The sequence below is a fragment of the Antedon bifida genome, chromosome 10 (genome assembly GCF_963402885.1).
Source record: "Antedon bifida chromosome 10, ecAntBifi1.1, whole genome shotgun sequence".
NCBI lineage: Eukaryota > Metazoa > Echinodermata > Crinoidea > Comatulida > Antedonidae > Antedon > Antedon bifida.
Window position 1 is genome coordinate 4,245,065 of NC_136235.1, and position 24,299 is coordinate 4,269,363.

General features: G+C 32.2%; 1 protein-coding gene across 4 annotated transcripts in view; it reads right to left on the reverse strand.

The window, feature by feature from the left end:
* Nucleotides 1–24,299, reverse strand: part of LOC144853949 (uncharacterized) — a 42,564-nt gene extending 18,265 nt beyond the window's left edge. For 2 of the 4 annotated variants that reach the window (XM_078711820.1, XM_078711821.1), the window contains exons 1-3: nt 24,151–24,299; nt 23,176–23,371; nt 48–4,594 (exon numbers count right to left, since the gene is read on the reverse strand). In XM_078711820.1, the coding sequence (XP_078567946.1) occupies nt 48–4,594; nt 23,176–23,334 (4,706 nt within the window). In that variant the 5' untranslated portion in view covers nt 23,335–23,371; nt 24,151–24,299. Of the gene's footprint in view, nt 1–47; nt 4,595–10,695; nt 10,828–18,358; nt 18,519–23,175; nt 23,372–24,150 lie in introns of those variants that run through there. The other 2 variants (XM_078711822.1, XM_078711823.1) reach the window with 2 other exon arrangements.

The following is a 24,299-nucleotide window of genomic DNA, read 5'->3' on the forward strand; positions in this document are numbered from 1 at the left end:
TGAGGCAGTATTACCTAAATATAATTCCAGTCTTTAATAACTCTTACCTTGAAGCTGTTCCATCATCTTTGACAGTCAATGTTAGTTTTCTCTTTTTAAGCGGTAATTTACATTCAACACTTTCCTTCCTTTTATCTCCCTTTGCACCTTTTAAAATCTTCTTTTGTTTCAAAACTGAGGATGTTGAAGGATCCTCAGGATCTGATAATGTCTGTGGAAGCTCAGTGTCATCACTGCCACTGATCAACGATGTTGAAACAATTGGAACTGGTTCATTTTCTTCACATTCCTCTTCCACACTTGTTGCATCATCATCATCTTCTTCTTCTTCCAAACTACTGTCATCAGATATTGTTGTCACTTCACTACCCTGTTTACTACTCGGACTTTGTATTGCACTTGTAACTAATTTGTGAAACTTCTTTCTCTTAATTTTAGATAAATGTTTTTTGGTTTGATACTGTGAAAGAAGTTCTGCTTTTAATCTAGGTTTATTCATATTTATTTCATCTGAAGTCAAGGTTGCTTCCATGATATTTGGTTTAAGTTTTGGGCCTAGGAATCCACCCTTTCTCTTAGTACCTGTTTTTACAATATATTTACTTTGTGAACCATCAAGTAATGGCCTGTCATTGCGTTTGGTATTTTTAATCTTATCAACACAAGCTTTAATCGCTGCATCTATTTTTCTTTTCACGCTGTCAAATTCATGATTAGTCGATTCATACATTTTCTCTACTGGAACATGCTCATTAGGAGATATATTTATATTTGGAGATCTTCTTAAAAATAACGTCTCCTGTTCAATAATGACTGGACTTTCAGAGTTTTTATTTATATTGCTTTCTGTAAAAGAATCAACAGCTTGGCATAAAGATTCATTGCTTTTTCCTTCATTCAATTTCTTAACTTTAGATTTATTCTTTTTTTTCTTCAAACGGCTATTGCCGGCCGTGGAAATGCTAACTTCAGGGAGTGGATTTTTTCTTGGCCGTCCCGGTTTCCTTCCTTTTAGCTTTGGTCTTCCACGCTTTCTCTTGATTTGTAATGGCTCATTCACCTGGTTGCACTTTTGAATAATTGCTTCACATTGTTTCTCTAAAGATTGTGTGTTGTCATTGTCAACATTTTCAAGTGATAAACCATTGCTTTCACGGTTAGAAACTTTGTTTATATTTTCAATAGCATCTTCAAAATTAAGTTTATCAGATTCATCATTTTCAGAGCCTCCTTCTTCATCATCGATATCTTCCAATATTGCATCTTCATTGTCTTCACTCATCAAGACCTGAAGCTTCTTACTTTGGTATGTTCCTCTAATTTTCCTTCTTGTAAATCCTCTTCCTTTACCCCTTCTTCTCCTTGTTCTTTGGATTCTATGAAATATACGCTTTGTTTTTGTAGGTTGCGGTGTATCAGATATTGTAGATGCCCGATTAGATTCTTGAAATGGTTGAGCATTGCTTACTTGATCTGTGGCATCTTTTATCTGTTCCTCTTCTGTTATAACTCCTGGTTGTTCTTTAGGAGTATCTTGATCAGATTTGGCTTGTTCAACTTCTGTTACAGAGCTGCCTAAATTTTCAAAACTTGCAGATTCTAATGTTGTTTCTGTTGGTTCTTCTTCAACGATTTTTGGCATACTTTTCTGTGGTTCATTTGTTTTTACAACATCCATTGTTTCCTCTACATTTTTCTGCAAATTTTTATCATATGGTAAGTCAGTTTTGTGATCCTCCACAACCTTTAAGGGAGATGTGTCACCAGCTTCACTTGGTTCGCCAGAATGATGAGATAAAGGTGAAGTCAATTTCCCATCACCATTTTCCCTTAGTTCTCTCCTTCTATGTTTAGATTTTTTCTTTTTCTTTTGCTTTAATTTATCACAGTGAATATTCATTGCAGCTCCCAAATAAGATGGTCTAAGCATCGTACTGAATCCAGGAGTTAATTTTACTAAAGATGACAAATGGTTTTTCTTCCCAGAGGCTGACATAAAATTGTTTTCTAATTCTTCTGGATACTCTAATTTAAGTGCTCTCAATTGTAAAACCAATGCATCCAATTCAAATATAAACTCGGGTGTAACTCTTGTTGCTGGGCGTATTAAACGATGCTTCTTCTTTTTTCGTCTGCCCAATGTTACTGGCCAATTCAGTTGTTTCTTATTTTTCTCTTTTTTGCCATAACCATAAAGTCCATGAGCTGACGTAGCAAGAGGATGTGATGACATCACACCTGGTGCAATTTCAACATCATGGTTTTTTCTAGATTTTTCATTGGCTTGATGATCAGCATTACTGTTATTGTCAGTTCCAATACCACTGTCACTAAATAATGCTTCCTCACTCATACATGTTGTGGCACTTTGGGGTGAAGGAGTCTGCTCTTTATTTTTATTGTCCCTTTCAATACTATCGGATGGTTTCTTTTTAAGAGCTATTGAAGGATCAGAATGATCAGCTTCTTTATTATTTTTTTCAATATCATGCACCTGTTTCTCAGATAGATCTTCCATTACTCCTTGTTTTGCGGTTGTCTGACTTTCATCTACAGGTAATTCTTCAACTTTTTTTGGCTTTGGTGTTACTTTCTTAACAGCTAATATCCTTGATGTTCCATACTTCCTTCTGCCTCTACCACGACCTCTACCAACACCTTTTGTGTATTGGACAGGTCTATCTTCTGGAATATCAATATGTAAAGGTGTTGAAATATTCAGTTTGAGTTCTTCAACTAATTTACCTTTCCTATTATTGCCCTTTAAATTTGTTTTTCGGCTTCCGGCGACATTTGAATTTTTTGTAAAGCTTTGTTTCGGTTTTGTTTTACACACTGCTTTGGGTTTCTTTAAAGTTTGTTTTTGTGGGGTTTTTTTGCAAGTTGATTTCAACTTAGGTGTAAGTGAAGCAACATCAATATCATAAAGCTTTTCCAAAGGTCTCTTCTTTTTCGGACTCTTTTGTGAACTAGAATGTTTTGTTTTTGAGTCAAGCTTTTCTGAATTTATTGATGACTCTAGTTTTGATAATGTATCTGACAACTTTTTGATTTTGTCTTCATTCAATTTACTATTATCAATGGAATCACTTTCAGACTTTTTGCGGTGTTTTCCTTTATCTTTTCGTGTCTTTTTTTTTGGTTTGTGGTGATGATGATGGCGGTGGTGGTGTGTGGTTTCACCCGATTCCAAAGATTCACTTTTATCAGGACTTTCACTTTTGTCTTTCTTTGCTTTCTTCTTTTTCTTTTTACTGCCATTTAAGTCATGTTTTTCTTTGGAACTTTTATGCTTTCTTTTCCTTTTTTTATCTTTTCTTTCTTTATCTTTTGATCGAGATTTTTTCTTTTTCTTTGTTTTATCTTTGGTAGGGGATAGATTGGTTTCTAATAGTTCTGTTGCGTTTTCAATGCTGCTAGTTGGAGAATTGTTCAATGCAGCCATAACTTTGTTTATTCTGTCAATTTTATTTTTCCTGTTCTTTGACACTTTCTTGTTTAATTCCTTTTGAGGCGTTTTAGAGTCTTCCTTAGGACTATTGACTGAATCACATTTTACTTTTTTAGGCGATGTTTTTGAATCAGATTTTGATGTAGATTTTAGTGTAGTACCAGTCTTTTTTTGTACTTTTGTTGATACGACATTCTTTACTTTTGAAGAAACGTTTTTGGCTTTTGTAGAAGTGTTTTTTACACTTTTACCTTGTGCAGAAACCACATTTTTTACTTTTGCCTTAGCTTTAGAAGTGTTGGCCTTGGTTTTGCTCGATGTTAATACGGTTTCCTTTTTTTCTTCTGATGGTTTTTTCGATTTCTTTATGGCTGATTCAGTTGCCTCTGTGTGAGACATTTTTGTGGTGGTATTTTTTGGGATATGAGATTGTGATTTTGGGCTGTACCCTGACTGTACTCTATACTGCGGTTGTAATCCTTCTTTGGACTTATCTTTTTCTTGTTCATCACCTGTTAAATTAGCAATAACATCACTCTCTTTATTGTCTGTTTCCGCATCAACTCCAAAATTATGCGCATAAGACATGTAACCATACCCAGGTCCCTTCTCAGGTGTGTTCACAGGTATTGATGCACTTTCAATACCATCTTCATTTTCAAACACTTCAACAACCATTCCCGTATCAATAGGGATCAACACGTCTTCCTCAACAATTTCCTCATCTTTCTTTTGCTGGCTATTATTAGTAACTTTCTTTTTTATCTTGACACTTTTTGCAGTAATACTAGCATCCGACTGATTACTCTCAACAGACGTTTCCTCAACCGTGTTTGATAACTCAAAAGTTTCACCTTGAATAATTGTGTTCTCTAAAGCTTGTTGTAGAGTTTCCGAAGCGCAATCCACAATTGCTTGCAAGATGATGCTCCCACCATGTGATTCCTCGCCCTGGATTCCAGATGTCTCATTACCAGTGTCGCTAAGAACAGTTTGAATATAAATATCCATTTTCGGGTCTTTCTTCTTGCTTTCCAAAACTTTGCTTTTGCCGCCGCCAGAAGATAATGTCTGGCCTTTCTTCTTACGTTGCTTTGGTAAGCCTGCAAGTTGTTGTTCTTCACATTTTTTCTCTTTTATATCCTGAGGGGAAAGAAAAAACAATATATAATTGATAATATATCCATAATAGTCTGAACTATTTTTACTCTCTTTAACCTAGTTTACTGCAGGTATCTATGTGATATATGACAAACATTGTACAGTACATAAAATTGATGACTTGCTATTAAAAAAAAAATCTATAATTTGTAATTCGAACGAAGCTGAAAATAAAATATGGAAAAATTACTATATTTGGTTAAGAGCATAGTGAGACCATAATCATGATAAAGTGATTTAAATTTTTAAATTTCATTAAACATGAATTAATTGCACTACAGTATCTAAATAAATCTATAAATTATTACAGATAATACTGGGCTGGGAAATTGTCTTTAGTCTCAATAACATTTTATTTTATTCTTTGTGAACTGTTGTAAAACAAGTGATCACACCACTGGTATTTTTCAATAATGATGTTTAAAGCAATAAATTATAGTGTCCCAGTAAACAATGCCAATGACTCATAATCACGAACATTAATTTTACACATAATAGTAATAGTGAACATCAGTATGGTGAAAAGGGATATTTGATACAACCAGCTAAACCGTCAGGTTAATACATTGCATTTTCTATGTTGATAAGACGAAAATGTGTAAAAATATGGCTCAAAGTAATTTTATCCATTATGAACTAGAGTTTAGATGATCATAAAACTACTTCCATTAAACTTATTCCATGTGAATATTACAGACAATATTTCTCTGATTTTATTCTGTTCAGATACTGTATACAATTTGATTACACAGGCTTTCTCAATTATATAGGAAATCTTTTAATATTGTTTAGTTACCAAAAACAATACAATAATTGAGCATGACACCAAAAAAGAAAACCTGATGAGAAACAAAGTAGAACAGGTACTCTAGGTCAGCTCAATTTCACAGCTCCACAATGAACAAATAAATTCCGAATCACCTTAGGGGCCCCTTTGTGTGATGTATCAAGTTCTACTAGTATATCCTGGTACAGTACTCTCAGTAAAGCTAACATCATAGTAAAGCAAATTTGTTGTAAACACAAACTGCTGTATCGGTTTTAAGAAAACGCAACTAATGCAAATTGTTTGCAATGTAAAACTCTTAAGTGAGGGCTGCTCATGCTCTGGGGCCCTTAAGCTCCGGGTCCCCTGAGTTTGGCCAGTAAGAGCTCATAGCCACTCCAAAGGAGGAGCTTACATTAAAACTGTGAAGGTGTCACTATATCTTGCTCAAAACAATTTTTAGATTGTGTTCATCTTAAATTGAATACACATTACATTTCTCAAGTTGTAGACTGATTTAAAGTACACGTCAAAGCAAATTAATAAATTATACTACAATATTTTTAAATAATTTATATTCGCCACTGCAAGCCATATTGCTGTGTAATTACTGTATAATTAGATTTTACAGATATGAAATAGTAATTGAATCATCCAAATGTTGCTATCATATCATGGGTTCTATTCAATTATTCAAGGTATAATAAAATATAACATTAAAAACATGTACATGTACGATTTTACAAATATGAATATCAATGTCAGTAGTAAAATTTAATCATATTTATAATTTTATTCGGTTTTGTACAGTACTACAGACGTGAATGACTCATGATTTTTAACTCACCACATCCCAAACCGGACAATTTCCTTGTTGAATTAATTTTTCGCTGGGAGAATTTCACAACAAACGTTCTTGATGTAGCGCTAAACAGATGTTAATCCCAGCACATTCTCAAAATGTCATCGCAAAGTATTATTCAAAGTCATGCGTCATAATAAAATGTCACCAAATATTTTGAAACAGATCAGAAAAACACTGCATAATCAATAATAATCTTTTATAAAGGTAATTTAATTTATAAATTCAGACAAGTTAATTTGAAATTACATTGTGGTTGGCTTGTAAAGACTGAATTTCCTTTTGGCGATCTTCAGATGTTATGGGCACCAGGCCAAACATTGCTACATAGACTAGTACTGCATGTTAATGTTATAATATTTATATGATATAAACTAAACGATTACCATTCCTCCTTATATGTTTGTGCTAGGTAGTAAATTAAACAGCCTATTTAAAGCCTCTCTCCCATCCATAATGTAGCTTATTAACTTGTAAAATAATACTATTTAGCCATATTGTTTTCTATAAATGTTGATGTTTCAATAACATAGATCTTATTTCAAAAACAATTTAGCATCATAACGATAATTACATGCAGATTATTAAATTATGCATGTGATAGTCTTTGCCACTTACGTATATCTCTAGGGAATTGTTAAAGTGCTTACCTAAAGATAAAAACTGAACAATTTGCGTCTATAATTTCTAATGCTGTCAATAGCTTGAAATTTAGAGGTTTAAATATGTTTTATAGTCAACATCAATTTATTATGTAAACTGTAGTTATCCTACGAAGCTATAATTTATTTAAAATCTTTTTTTACTCGATGATGATGCTATTCCCTTCTTGGTTTTTTCCCCCATTCATTTACTAATCTATAGGTCAATTGTTTGATCCGGATACTGTGGGCATGGTCATGTCTTTTTAAAATATATAGAGAGAATAGAACTTCTGAGAACCAACACTACAGGCAACGTGACAAACTTTACTGTAGGGCTATGTCTGAAAATTATATGTACAATAAATAATAACAAAACATCGACATTAAAGAATTTCAAAGACCGAAAAGTTAAAAGTTTGAAGCAGTGGGCATGTTTACAGTTTTAAATGATTATCACCATGGTTACTAGTTTAGGATAATTTTTTATGTCTGCATGTCTGTCATCGTTCAACAAATGGAAGGCGTAGAGGTCATATGATGGCGCCTTTATAACATTATACTGCCAAATAAACCAACATTTTTTGAAATAAGAGATTCATTCAAAACTCTCATACTGTACCTTGCGACTTTTTACAGTAATTGTCGTAAGATTTAAGTGTCTTAAACATACAGTAATAACCATGTCATACTATATAATTACCTGCTTTAGAGGTATACAATAATCCATAACATTTGATGAGAAGTAGTTTAATTAACAATTTTGATAAACCCTAGGCCACATTCACTCTGGAGGAATGCGGGTGTAATTGATCATGATCGCCAAAGGGCCTGTTTCTATTGAAAAATAAAAAAGAATGGTTTTCTTGGAAACCGGTTTCGGCAGTTGTTTATAAATAAAGATGACGTTGCTGTTCAATTTTTACTCCAATAAAAAATCGATTCCATCCATGTGCATTCTTTATAAATAATAAATGATGTTATTATATACCACAATGCAGTTCGTTAGGCGGAAGTGCGATTGGATTGAGGTTATGTTTTCTACTTCGAGTTGACTCGTCAAAACAGTTTCTTATGCATCTATTATTTATATAAATAAATCATTCATAAGTTATTGAAGAAATGTATGTGTAGCCAATCGTAAATAACATGGTTAATCAGAGTGAGTTACAGTAACAACACAAATTCAAATGGAATGTAACAGTCAGTAATGATAACAAGATATTTTTACACACATGACTGCACATAAATACTACTGTCAATGGAGGGTACTATCCTCTGGCCTTGTATCTTGTATTGTAAAACTGAATCAAATAGGGTTTAATTTTATTTAGAGTGGGAGATCTTTAGATAGGGAAATTATACTGTAGGTGGAGGTGTATGCCATCTAGTTGTTCAGTTTATTGATTTCATATGGTTTTATTCATATCATCAGTACAGGATATTTTGCTATAATGCATGTTGAAGTGTGTTTTTACTCATACCAATATTTATGCTAAATTTAAACTCTGATGGGGAGCAAATCTGTTTCCAGCAAATATGGCTAGAGGAGAACACTGCAGAGAGTATTAATATCAATTTCAATGTATCAATATTGACCTTATTGTCTACACACAATGTAATCCAATAAATTGCCAGTCAGTTTTGATTGAATGGGTGTAACTGTGCCTTAAGCCTGGTTTCCATAAAATCGCTACACCGTGTCGCCGACTGCTGTCGGCGACAGAGCGTAGCGATTCTATGGAAACGCTAGAATTTATCGGGGATCTAGTACACGAGCGCTAAATATTCTTTGGTACACGCGTATACGATTCATCGCCGACAAAATCGGCAAAGTTGAACATGGTTGAACTTTGCCGATCTGTCTGCGACATCTGCGCGTGTAGCGATTTCAATGGAAACGGTGTAGCGATTTTATGGGAACCAGGCTTTAAAGATGTATTGTCCCCCAAAAACATGAAAAATGAAGATTAATTAAATCAGACTTTGAATACCTTATTTTGTAGTTAATATAAAGTTAATCACTTCTGTAGAAAAAAAAAGGAAAAAAAATAATGTTTTCACTTAAATTCAACCAAAAATCCATTGGCTGGCAGCCAATTTGACCATTTTTTGCTTTAAATTACATTTGTTTCAGGTAAATACATTTTTTTTAGATCCAATTTTTGGTGGATAACTATTACGTTACATTAAAATGGAATATTCAACAAAATTTCTTTTAAGAAATATTTTTTCAGGGGGACAATACATCTTTAAGGCACAAGATTCTGGCAAAATACCATCTGTATAAAACACTGAAGTCTTTAATTTAATTACATAATATTTCATAATTAAATTAAACACCTCCAAATTGAATAATATAAAAATAAATCTTTTAAATGTATTGTTATTAATTAAAGGCCTATAAAATGAGGCCTTTAATGAGTACATGCGAGTTTCATGCAACGTACTGTATGTTGAATAGTGGTAACATCCTTGTTGCTTGTATTTGCAAACATATGCTCCATAACTCCAAAATGTATTGTAGATGGAGAAGTTTTATGGTTTATAAGTTTATTAATATGGATGATATTTCCGAAATAAAATGAAATTGAATTGAATTGAAAAATAATTTTTTTTCATCCATGAAAGAACTAACAATGGGTAATCTGCCATACAAATCACAATATTATTAAACAACACAAGTCATGATGGATGTAGTGAAATGAATATCTACAAATAAACCACAATGTAAACAAACCAAAAACAGCAGGGGATTTATAGACAGATGCTTGCCAGTAATTAGCCAATCAATTTGTGGTTGTATAATGTCAATAGTGTGCTTTAATTAATTACTAAGCATGTTGTTGACATACATGCACTTAAATGAATAAATAAAGTTGTCATCATTATATTATTCACTTCCTACATGAATGTTATCTATCTAATTTATTATTAAATATTACTGGTAGGATTCTCATGAACTGTGTTTACACGCACAAAAGTTAAAGGACAAAGTTATACCTCTGTGTTGTTAACTACAATATCATCCATTGAGTTTTGCTTTCGTATCGCAAGCAATGTCATATTATAATTAGTGATTGTAACAGCAAAGTGTTCAGACTTGCTTAACTAATGCTTTCGTTAGAAGTGTTACAGATTTGGGCAAACATCTGGTATGCAATAGTAATTTGATTGGCTGGGGGTAAACAGTCATTGATGCATGACTTTCGTATCGTACAAGCGTCATTCAATAATTTTGTACTTTGAGCTGTCCTAAGAGGTGGTGGCTTACACTAATCTTTTCCTATGGAGTTGTACACTGCGTAGGATACGAAATCATAACTATGCTAGTGTGGACATACCTAAAGAGCAACCTGAATCATCTTTTGTTATTACTGTATTACATAATGAATGCACCTGTAAAAATATATAAATAAATTCACTAAGTGCACAGTTATTAAAGTAAAATACATGAATCAAACTTATAAAATCTCACTGAATTAAACAGATAATCAAAAGGCGTAAACAGTGGCACTGCTGTAGTTGTATAAATAAGATCTCTAGTTCATGTCTTTTCATGCTCAATTTAACAAGCCTATATCACTGAATAAGTAGATATTTACCACCTAGCCTTTATCACACTGGGTGTTTAATTCTCTTACATGACTGACTCATGCGTAATATAAGCCTATGATGTACATTATGAAGAGAAGTCAATGAGTTGCCACATTGAATTGATTAAAATCTTAGCTAACATCTGTTCTCAAGTTCAACAGAAATAATCAATTGATTATCTAATAACAATAACAACAGTGCCTTTTGAAAATCATACCTTGCCAACTTCCACACGATGAGAAGTAATATCAATTTATATAAATTCCATAAAGTGTGATGAGAAAGTTGTTGTAGCGTTGAATGTGATAACATGCAGTATTATAAGAGTTGAGCTTTCTTTAATTTATGTTGCTGCTGCTGTAGGACAGCAGACGTGACAGGTCAAATCAAGAACTGCCTGCTAGCAATGAAACGTGACCTTCATATAGAAAAGGTCACCTACATAACAACAATATCTCTGTGTTTGAGATGAAAATATCCATGTCTTTAGATGAAAACAGACATAGGATTTATAAATAAACACAATTTGGAAAAAAAATTTACTGTGAAAGATGACAAAGTATGCACAGATTACTTGTAAATGCTCATGATCGAAAAAAAACACATTATTTTTTGTTTGTGGGGAAAACCAGTAATGTAATTGTAAATGTACTGTAGTGAAAATGAAAAACTAAAAATTGAAAATGTTTTTTTTTTATGCATTTATATCACGGGCAAACTAAATATAAAAAGGCTGTTAAAATTAGGAACAATAACAAGAGAACAACTACATTTGAAAATAAACTTTTATAAATTTTACTTTTAAAAACAAAACAACAAGTGTAACAAATATACACAAATTATTTTTAAAATAAGGAAAAAAAGGACCAGATCATTAAATATTTTCATGTTCCAACTTCCATTTGATTAAGTTTAAAATTTAGAATAATACGTTAATAACATGTTCAGTAACATATTAAAAATGCCAAGCCATACAATAAGTAGAAATAGTAATTAATTTTAAATTAAAGAACTGCTCGTAGGAATAGGATTAATATGAATTAAATTACGAATCTATAGAAACGACGGCACAACATACTGAATACTAAATGTTTGCTACTATTGATTCTTGAATCAATTTGCACAATTTGTTAACTAAATATGATACCCTGTTGAGAATATACTTCTGCAAAGGATGTTACAAACATTATGTAAACAAAATATTCCAATGATATTTGAAATAGTCTGATATATATATTTATTATGTATTTCTGCCAAAAAAGACCCACAATTACGCTAATGATTTTTGCTACCATTTGGACGAACCTGGAACGGCCCAAATGGGTTGAGTCGGTTGGTCAATTCACAGGGGACTGTAAACAATGTTTTAGGAAATTAATTCAATGAATGATGCACAACTGCCAAACTAAATAAATATAATTGCAATTGAAAATGTTTTAATTTATAAAACCCAAAAGGTTTTCTATAAATTAATTTGATAGGATCTCATATTAGCGCTCCAGCAAGCAGGAAGTATTGTCATTTTATAAATTTAAAAAAAGAAATTTAAAAGGCATTGAGAAATAGGAAAAGAATAAAGAGTAGATGACCTTCACTCTATCTAAAATCAGTTCAAGATCAAATCAAGAACAATTATATTGAGGGTCTTCCTTTTAACTACACTACTGTAGGGAAACTGTCTGCTTTAATATAATTTTCATTTTCAAGTTTCTTTTAAATCATTATTAGCATGTCCAAATTTAGGTATAAAAGATATTTGGCAAATGTTGCAATTAAATATAAATATGATTTAGAAAATATGGATCAAGAAGATATGTAATTTCTATTTTTAAAATCATCATTTTCAATTTATTAAAAAAACTATATTTTGTGAACATCCAAAAAAAAAAATCAGATGAGGGAGGGAATCCATAGAAAATATTGATAAACTTCATATAATTCCTGGAATGCTATCAAATATCATGTTTTTACTTGTAGATGTTTTGATAAGTTAAAGAATTTCAACATAAAATCTAGGGCAGGATTAAAATCATAATTCCAAAGAAAAAAATATTAAATGACACGTTCCAATTGAATGCATACAATAAACTTACTGTCTGTATCTGGTCACAAAAAGGAACACAAAATATTATGTCAACAATTTATTAAAAAAACAAATGAATTTTATTATGTTACACTACAGTACAGGTATTCAAAACAGTAGGTTTAGTATGTTTGAAGGTGAACAAATATCACATATTAACACATAAAGCTCTATCTACACTATCAAACTAGTTTGACAAAAAAAATGTGATGTTCCCAAATATGGTAGTGATATGCCCAAATATGGTAGTGATATAACATCATGTCCATATACAGTATGGGCACATCACATTTTTTGTCACATACAGTTTGATAGTGTAGAGTTTTTAAGGCAGTACCAGTTCCATATTAAATCCACAAATGATTGAGAGTTCACCATAACAAATTATATTTTGATTATGGTGTATTTTTTATGAACACAATTTCTGTTGAAAAAAAAAAATGTTTAAAGTAATACTGTATTACAGTAGTTTTTGTCTTGGCAGTAAAAACAGGCACCCTACTGTATCACAAGAAACTTTATGTAACAGTTAACATATATTTATATTTTATCAAGCTTTTCTTATTTGGAAGGTACAGATGAAGGACGAACGTTAAATCAACCAAATAACGTCCCGGAATGTGTACAGTACACTGGGCTTATACGCATGCGTACTGTACAGTATTGTAGACTACTTTGTTTTATAAAATTGAAGTCTCCTTCTGTCTACCATCCTCGCTAGTGCCAGCCATCAATAAATGTATGTGATCCAATGTTACCATTAGTACTGATAACACAGTACATATATGGACTTCAACCGCTTTATTCAAGCTATATACAACCTTAAATTTTATTGCCAATTGAGATAACAAGCAAACAGAGGCAGTAATAAACAAAGCATGTTGTGTGTGTCGCATCCATAACACGTACATATAATTTGTGTAATTGTCATTCTGGTGAGAAAGCATCATTCAGACCAAACCACATCACACATGCTTAGATAATTGTAGCTCAGCTCTAGACTAGTAGCTTACTCAACTTGAGTTTGACACTGGACGACCTCGCTGAGTGTGTCATTTATTAGATGGACTAATGAGCTTATGGTCTGGGTAGAATTTCTAAACATTGTGATACAATATACAATACAAGGTTGGGAAGTTAATAAATATGTACTGTATTATATAAAGTTGTGATACGAATGTTTTAACATCTCAATTAAAAGTTATTAATTTTGAAAGTGAAAGAAGTCTTTTTAATTTGCAAGGAATAAATAATCAAATGTATTATGATACAAACAACCAAATCACAATATAGTAATTAATAATCAAAAAATTAATTGCTGCTGTTAACCTATCAAAAACTTGAGAAAAAAATTTGAGAGGTCACCCATGATAAGAAAATAAATAAAATTCATATAATTTTTTTCAAGATGTAGCAGCAAAAAGTGGGCTAATAACTCACTAGCCCTGAAAAAAAAACAAATTAACCATCGTCATTCTATATTAATAACTGCACACTTGCATCTGCCAAATATCAAAAATTTATTTATAACAACGTTTCAGAAGGAAAAATAAATGATCTGCTAAATATCATTGCTAAATTCAGTTGATCATCACTGACAGAAAATACAATCTATCTTTAGGTCACCACGCATCATTGAACACTGTTCCAAGCAGACAAACAGTTTTACACTGATGACTACGCTACAAACAGACATTAAGATAACCGAGTGTGTTTTAGTATATCATGTCCTGTATTGAAAGTATTTTCATCTTTGTGGCACAGTGCAAATTAGCTTCTGACGTAGACATTGCCATGACAAATTGTTAATTTTAATGTGAAATTATTAGTAGATGACTGTAACATATCATGTGAACAGCATATTGTATTGAATGCTAATTAATTCAATGCAAAATAACACTAGACAATTGTATTATAAGTTTAGTATTTTGATCAATTTGAAAATTATGAGAAAATGTATTATATATTTTTTAAAAGGATGGAAGAATTACCAATTTACAGTAAATTTACAAGTTTTGTCATGATATTAAAAATAATAAGACCTGTTACTTGTTTTATGAATTAGAATGGTACCTGTATATTTGATTTCAGAATCATGCTTAAAATTTGAAAAGTGTACCATATCTTGTAATCGTAAATAAAATAGTAGTAGTAGTGTACATCACTGATTTTCAATGACAATTGATGAGCAATTTTAAAGAAAATTTGTGCCAATTTTATTTACTTACTAATTGTAAAATGTAATCTGCAATATTATTGTATTTTATATATCTGATCATCGTATGTATGTTTACACAGGATCAAACTGGAGTGGAGTTGTGGCTTGGTGGTTATGATGCTTGGCTACCACTCTAAGGGTCCTGGGTTCAAGTCCCGTCACATGTCAGGATTTTTTCTAAGGACCAAATTACTCCACTCCCAAAGACTTGTAATAAGACTTTGTTTATGTAGAGCATCTTGTGTATATGTTTGTCTTGTGAACCTCTGAGGGTCCCTAATGATCAGCAATAGCTGGATGGATCACCCTCATTAAATATGGTTTAAAAAAAAAAAAAAAAAAAAAAAAAAAACTCTCATAAATGGCCTATTTCAACCTACGCAAATGTTATTCCTTGAGCTGAATGAATACAGTAAAAAAACGAAAAATTAAGATATGAAATTGTGGCGAAAGTCACCACCAAGCCACATTCTCCTCTACTGTAGGTTGGAACAGTAACACTTTATAAACAAAAATGTGTTTGTAAAGCTAACATTCATTGATCAAATTGTGTGAACACTTACGATATTAATTATGATGTGACCTCGATTTAAATACTATACAACACCACATCACCATAGGCATAACAATACCCTAATTTCAGCGCTACTGTAGGTAAATAAAGACGTCGCTAAATGACACAGATTAGTTTAATCGATTCTAACTAAGTAGGACTTAAAAATTTAGGATGCACCGGCAGTAATTGACCAATTACAAGCCATCATTTGTCCAAGCTCATCTGAGATGTCACTTGTCATTGGTCAACACATATAATTGAGCTTACTTGTTGCATTATGTCCTAGTGGGAACAAAGCTTTAATAAAATCTAAATACAGTATACCTATTACTTGCTAATTTGTCACATTTTAAATATCAAAAGTACTTGACCTTTTTATAGTAAATAAAATTCTTACAAGAAGGTTGTGCGAAATATAAGGAAACGCCAAGGTAAAACACAGGAGGTCCCAATTACATAGTTAATCATGGCAAATAAATTACTTAATAAATATCTTAGTTTCACATAACTTGTTAAGGCTGTAGACCTACAGTAAACTTTAAACAAATCATTAATTGCCAATTTTGAAATGATTACTCATATTCCATTCAAGTTATTTTAACAAATCCTTATAAATGAGTAACATAACTCAGGTACAGTTTCTTTAGAAAGAACCAGTGATTTTTGCTCATATTTCATTTCAGATTATTTTATTTTTATAATCTATATATAGCAGAAATGAAGTATATAACCCACATTTGAGAGCCCTCTATTCAGGGGAAACCCCATTAAGGGGCACATTTTTATGTTTTTAAATACTGTCAACTCTATTAATGAATGGCTCTTTAGGTGTCTCCTTAATTTATTTTATTCAATCAAAACCAACAACTTGATACAAACAAAGCCAGGACTGTTTAAAGCACCTTGATTGGTTCTAACATTGATCAAGGGCTTCTCTCGTCCAGTGCCCACCTTGACCAGAGGAAAGGCATTGGCCAATACGTCTGAGGCAGATACTAGATGCAGGGGCTGCCATAAGAGTCAGCAGTGCTGATTTCAAATTCAAACCAGGCCCTACGTTGCTTAACTTCGGTGATCTGACGAGTGTTTCAACGTGGTAAAGTATTAATGGGGGTTCTACTGAATTTATTCGTCATGTTGTTTATAATATTCAATTTGGGTTTTTTCTTTCATTCAGTTTTTTAGTTTCATAAGCTCTGTCTACAATATCAAACTAGTTTGACAAGAAAGTGTGATGATGTTCCCAAATATGGTAGTGATACTGTATATGTTTAAATATGGTAGTGACATGTGGCCACATCACATTTTTTTGTCACATAAAGTTTGATAGTGTAAACAGAACTTTACAGTATAACCTAAAAATAGAATTTTAAAAGATTTTAATAATCTCAGTTACTGCAGTGCTTTCATTTATATTCTATCTATTAATTAAAAGACCAAGTTTACAGTTATATTACCACCATTTCAAAATTTGTCTGTAAGTTATAACACTATAAATCATGAATGTCATAAGAAAGGTCAAAGGGCAAAAGCAAGTTAGAAACTTTAGGCATTCTCTGTAGACATAAATGTTTCCGGATATAACATTTTTATTCCACTGCGCTGCTTCAGTAATTTTAATTTTTTACAATTGTTTGCTTGTGTACAGGAATCTACAGTACTAGTCTATGTTTACAAGAACACATTCCATTTTAGGGGAGCTCCTTAACAAACCATTTAAAAAATAAAATATGACATTTGAACTTTAACCTCCTGGGAGTATCCTCCAATGTTTTTGTGAATCTGTATTTTATATGGAACACCGTTTATGCAACATTTCGATGATATAAATTTGATGACCGATATGTGAATGAAATGTTTTGAATGAAATGTTTTGAATGAAATGTTTTGAATGAAATGTTTTGAATGAAATGTTTTGAATGAAATGCTTTGAATGAAATGTTTTAAATGAAATTTTTTGAATGAAATGTTTTGAATTGAATGCTTTGAAAAGTCAAACTATTATTAGCATAGTCATTCTCACTCACATTTTTTTTTCTCAACCTTAAGCCTCATTGGTACACTCTTCTCCTCTCTCTCCCCGCTTTCATCAATATGGATCCTGTACAATTAAAGATTAATATTAAAATGTCCCATTTTAGTTCTAAATGCATTCTGAACACACACAAAAATGTTTTCATGTTTGTAGATTTACCCATTTAAACCTCAATTACGGCATTTTAATATAAATTTCTTACATCTCAACGGAAATGTAACATGACTCATTAGTACATCCTGAATTGTGTCGAAATAGGAAAAGGTAGGAATGAAAGACACATTTAAACTTTTTACGCACTCACTTTCATTGGTTAATAGAAAACGATCTATTTGATTATATCACCTTTAGGTTTAAGCTGTTAACACAGTTTATACATATCATTTTATTTTCCAACAAACACTCTCACTACTTCCTTCTAAAATAATTTCCCTGTATATTAATGGCGTACTACACATTTTCAATAAGAACCAGAAAAAAATCCATAAAGCTGAAATTATAAACCAGAAGTGTTATTGGTAGCCTATGAATGACAGCTCCAGAATACATTTATTTTTGTTTTTTTCATTTTTAATTTATTTATTAATTTTCGGTATATATAAAAATATTCAAAAGCAGCAAAAGCTGAAATAATTACATTAACAAAGATAATGATAAAACTTAACTATCAAAACAATTGCAAATTGTTCTCAGGTAGGATGCGAACCAACAACCTTCAAATCACTACATTGTTTGGTGCTAATACAGTAGACCATCAGGATTGTGCATGATGGCCGTGTTGATGCAGTATTTATTGGGCTTATTAACTTTAACTTTTAAAACAATTACAGTATTATTTTGATAATTTGTAAAAACATATTTTCTCCATAACAGCAAAATACAATATAGCCCAATTGTTTATATTTTTAAACATCCTAGACTGGCGATCTAAATCCAATCTACTGGATCCATTTAATAAACAAGCACAACAAATCATTAAAGATGTTACCTTAAATCTGAGCCACAATTAATCATGTAACGTGTAGTAATTCCCACTTGTTCTTAATTCCCTTCAGCACTTCAATCATGCATTGCTAACTAAACATCTATTTATTAAGTGTCGCCATAGATAAGCTTTTAAATTCAACTGTAGAGGGTGCACTGACAGTGGTACTTACTAATCATGTGCAATGACATGGTCTGAAGTCGATAATGCAGAAATGACAAATATAATTAACATAATGGCATCATATACAACGAAAGCATTAATAGAGGGTGCACTCCAATTAAATTAAAAAAACAACAAAAATAGGAAGATAACAGGAAAGAAATCTTTTTTTCTTCTCTCTTCATTAATTTCGATTCAGCTTTTTAGTAAAGTAACTAAACTAGTCTGTTTTGCTACAACAGTTATTATGAAAATGTTACAATTTTGAATTATATCATTCTTCAGGTGGGTTTATTGTTTTGTTAACTGCACACAATTTAAGATCAAATTTGACATTGGAAAAAAAACATGAAGCAATGTTATTACTAAAGTTACATCATAGTTTAATAAAAGCATCTTTTTTTCTGCCACTACAGCAAGTTTGTGCAGCTTACGAGGTTATTGGTCCTCCTGTTTTCATTAGAAGTCATCTCTCTGTAGCCTTCCTTCACTTCTTGTTTTCTAAAATTTACCTGGTATTTTCACTGAAAAGTTACGGTTCTTCTATTTGTTTACCTTTCACGTGATCGATCGAAGTGGGTGCATCACATTACAATATGAAAATATAAATCCGCGCGCAATGCATGTTGGGATCTATAGCAGGCTGCTACAAATATTAGAATCGCCTTATTTTTCACATTTTTAACCGTTTAAAGACGGAAAAAATTATCGCAATATGTCCATATGGTATTTATTTTTACATAAAACGTAGTGTGTGACCTTAAATTAGGTCGAAAGGCACATAGGTCTAGTGTCTTTAAATAAACAACCAACTAGATTTAATTTTCGATTTGTGTATGACCCTGTCATTAAACAGAATTGGCCCTCTAGAGGTCAATCTGTTTGATGATAGATTGTCATTACTTCTGAAGAAGAGAAACTGTAAAGGTTAGTTTATACTAATTGTTGGTTTGGAAAAAAGAATGTCTAACAACTAGATTTAAATTTGACTACATGTTTCAGTATGTAATTGTATATGAGATAAAGTATCTAAACTATAAAGATCCATCCAGCCTTTAATTAGTATTCCAGGCCTAGCATAACTCTATTTTTATAGCTTTTATGGCTATTGTAGCTATAGCCATTGGTTACAATTTAATTAATATTATCCCATCAGGTCATACTTACAAGGTAGGATAGCAATCATTGGCTAGCTTTAATTAATTTGATCCTGTCTAGCCAATTAAAGTTGACCTTGTATGACACTACCAGCCACCAGTTTACTACTGAGAAATTATTTACAAAGGATTCATGTTCTCACTCATCCTAGGTTTTTTATGCAATGTCACAAAACAAATGAAATTTATAATTATCAAGATGTTGATGATGAAATTCATTATTATCAAGATGTTGATGATGAAATTCATTATTATCAAGATGTTGATGATGAAATTTATAATTATCAAGATGTTGATGATGAAATTCATTATTAATTATCAAGATGTTGATGATGAAATTCATTATTATCAAGATGTTGATGATGAAATTTATAATTATCAAGATGTTGATGATGAAATTCATTATTATCAAGATGTTGATGATTTAAATGATCCAGATAATGATGAAATTGATAATAACGATGATCAAGTTACAGTATTATATACAGTATGATGATTTCACGATAGTGGTAGAAAGACATTTAAGATGATACTGTAAAAAAAGACAATAAACAAAGGATTTTATAAATAATCTTTTTAACTATTTCATTGAAAAAATGTTAATTGTTATGTACTGTAATGGAGTCCAGTTTTCATATATAGAGAACAGCTGAATAGATTTGAGTTCCAGATACTCAAAACATTTCATAAGAACACCAAAGAATCAATTGAGGCTGGACAAATTATGAAAAAAACATTTTAAAACAATATCATTTTGAAATGGGCAAATACTTTTGGCGGAATGGTGAATCTTTCTGTCATATTCAACCAAAGATTTTATATAGCCGAAGGCTAGATAGCAAACTCAAATGTTATTGCAGTTCAAAAAGTGATTCTACATGGAGAGGGAACCAACAAAATGGCGTCTAAAATCAAACAATCAGATATACGCAGTACGCACTACTATACGCCTGTGTTGAGCCTACTGTATCTGCGTGAGAACGATATGCAATGCAGCGTGTTAAGAATATAAACGCATTCGATATGATCCTCGTATACAAGAAATACTAGATTACCAGGAAAGAAATTATTCATTCCATTGCGAATAAACAATATGTTTAATTTTATAAAAACTTCACTGTGCTTTTAACAAGAATATGTGTTGTAATTTATGTGGTCTTAATGTATTATATTAGAATATTATTTGTTATATTAAATAATGTTTTTTGAACACATTTACGGCCACCATCTTTTTGGTTCTATCTCCTGTTGGAATCACTTTTCAGTCTGGAGTACGCCCTCTGGCCTTAGGCTTATTACACCTCTCTGTGTTTAACAGAGGTAAGTACAGTGTAGTAGTAGTAGTACACAGTAATATCAGAGGCCTGCTCTTTGTGGAAAATAATTTATTTATAACCTCTTTACTGTAGAATTCAAAATAACAATGTGGTGGAATGATTACAAATATTATGACAGCAGTAGTACCCAGTCTGCTAGGTACTGTACCTTTAACGTGGTCAACTTGTAGGTCAATGGTCATTTTATAAACCTAGTTGCAGGATACAAATGATATATTGTCATTATTTGAAGTGGAAGGAGGGGTACGTTTATTCGAGGGGGTGTGTTGGTTTTTTTTTTTAATTATTAAATACAGTATTTGAAAAAATGGTATACAAAAATCAATAGGAACAAATAAATGAAGAAAAGTTGGACTTTTTGTGTAAAAATGTGTACAGAAATTTGACTTAAAAAAACCATAACCAAACTCCAAATACTATACAGTAATACAAGAATATATTATATTATTCAACAGAGCGTTTAGTGTACATGACTAACAAAAACCTTAGATAATTAATATTTAATATAAAGGACCGGAAAAATGTAGAATGAAAAGAACTGAATCTAGAAGGCAAGTTGCCAAGTTATATAGAGGACCTTTTCAATAACGCACATGGGCTAATTGCCAAAACACTTCTACAAACAACATTTTACCTGGAAATACTGTATGCTAATCTAATTAAGAAATGTGTTTCTTTATATACTAATGATAAATTCTTAAGGAATTGATTGATTTTTACTAACAAAGGCTATAAATATTCATGATTGATGTTAATTGTAATGTAGGCTTAGTCTCATCTGAAGACCTTTCTCACTACTGCTGTATTAAGTCTGTATAAAATGATGTACTATAGTACATAATCTCCATTCGACAATATCATTTTTGTGAACTCATGGTGAAGGTATCAATAATTTGATGTCTGCTCTGCATGCTACTGAAGAAATAGCTCAGTATCAGTGACTGTATTAAACATGTTGAGGAGAAAATAGACATGAGGCTACATTTTAACTATTATGTTTTTAATAGTTATTTTAACATTTCATTCAGTTCCAAAAGCAGAATTGTGACACTGACACTTATTTATAATACCACACATGGTAAATGTTTAATTGCATTCAGTAACAAAACACTGCACAATAAGAGGCCTTAAAAAATCATGTTATTAAAATCACACTAAAGAATAAAAAGCCACCTTGCTGTAGTCACTGAAAACAAGGCTAGCATTTAGTTAATATCATTCAACACAATCAAGAAGGTCAGTATTATTAATACAAAATTAGTATTCACTAAAACTTGTGGTTGTACTGTGTGTGAAGTAAGCGGTAATAATTTCCATGCACCACATAGTTCCTTTTTAAAGCTCTTTCCTGGTAGTACCCTGGTGATGGCCTGTTCCTACCAGTGCCACTGCCGGTACTTTTGTAAATTTTAAACCAAGATGGCATTGCAACTTTGTATTATTGAAATAAAAGTTTCTAATCATTTTAGAATGATTTCGTTATTACCCACCAAACAATCACTAGGTATAGTGTAGGCTGTAGGAATATTAATACTGTCAAATTTGTTGAGTTGATATTATCTGGGTCAAAATGATTCCGCTGATGCATTACAGTTAAGAATTACTCTATACAACCTCTCAATTATAATGCGTATCTTGCTAACAGTATTGTATGAACTCACTATGTTTGCCTGAATATGTTAGTTACCAGTGAGAATAGACAGTCGAGTTTCTGAATTAAATTAAATTAAACTATAACTGTAAATTGAGGATAATAAACATTCAGTATACATAAGTAAATACCTATTCAATAACAGTGCGGTTTTAGTTTAACAAACAATCCAGCCTTTTATGCAGACCCGACAGTTGAATAAAGGAAGACAATTCATTGTGTAACGCAGAAGGTAATGCCTTTGTTGTGGGCTTGTAACAATATTTCCCTTTTAAGATCACTGGGGCCTGCAGGATTAAGGCTCAACAACACAAAAGTAAGCCAACCTTATAAGGTGGTGTGACCTTGAGAAAATCCCAGTGCTTATGGAACAACCTATGCAGCTTGGTTCTCACCAGATAAAAATTCAACATTAAACGTAGTGTCTCTCGCAAAATGGTGATTATATATTCTTTGTGAATATTGAATTTAATTAAGGATAACAGTCATTTGAAAAAATGAATTGTGTTTTACCTTTACTTTGTTCTCCTTTGTGGATACCGAGGTAGAGGGTTTATCATCAACATCTGCAACTTCCTGAACAACGGAATCCTCATCTAAAGAACTCTTCTCCAACTCCATACTGCTGCTGCCTGTGCTTGAAGCTAACTCCTTATCCTTTGACTTTGTCATGTTTATACATTTTCATATGGCAAAATTACCTGCAAAACTAAAAATAAGGGAATTCAATTGGTAAAACCATTCTAATATCATTCAGATGATACACTGTAAAAATATTGCTATCACAACAGTGACAAATCACACTGCAGACGGTGGCAGCCTATCAGAGAGTGCACCCTCTAGTTTGTGTAACCTAGTTACTAGCTAGGCCTAAATAAAAGGTTTATCGCAAATAGCATACGCGGATATGCGATGCATGGTGGGAAGGGTTTGGAAGCAAACGACGAATGTCACAATTGCGTATGTACATGATTTGTTGTTTTTACGTACAGGTCGTTTTCTCCCTTCCCATCATGCATTGTGCAATTAGGCTATATTCCTCATGAAATTTATTTATTATTTCAGAAATGTTTTTATGGGATTCCCCACCAGAAAAAAAGCTATTCCTAGCCTACCCAGCCAGAGGCCTACATGATCCAATCTAAGTAAGGGCCTAGCCTACTACAAAGCACTTGATGACTAAATATCACAGTATTGCAAACTTACGGTAAAAAAACACATTCGATCTATCTAGGCCTAGGCCCTAGGTACGCCGTTAGAGCTAGTCTAGGCCTAGCCTAGCTAGGCGTACACAACACACAACAGCAGCGGGCAAAATCAAGACACCACAGCACAGAGAGAGCAGGACGAGTGGGGTCAGCAACTTCACTCCCTCTGTTCTGGTCAAAATTGTATAAACACAATCGTTATTCCTTGTACTCGTGGCAGTATACGTGTAGTTATTTATCAAATGTTGCTGTTAATAATATAACGTCACATATTACTTACTGTGAAATGGTTTTTCATAGCAAAACTAAAGCAATATGCTGTATTAAGCTGGTAATAACACCGTCCAGCCATCCATAATGGCGGGAAGCCTAGGCCTAGCTATTAATCCTATTCCTCCGATCCTATCCTAGATGAATCGTCTCTACGCG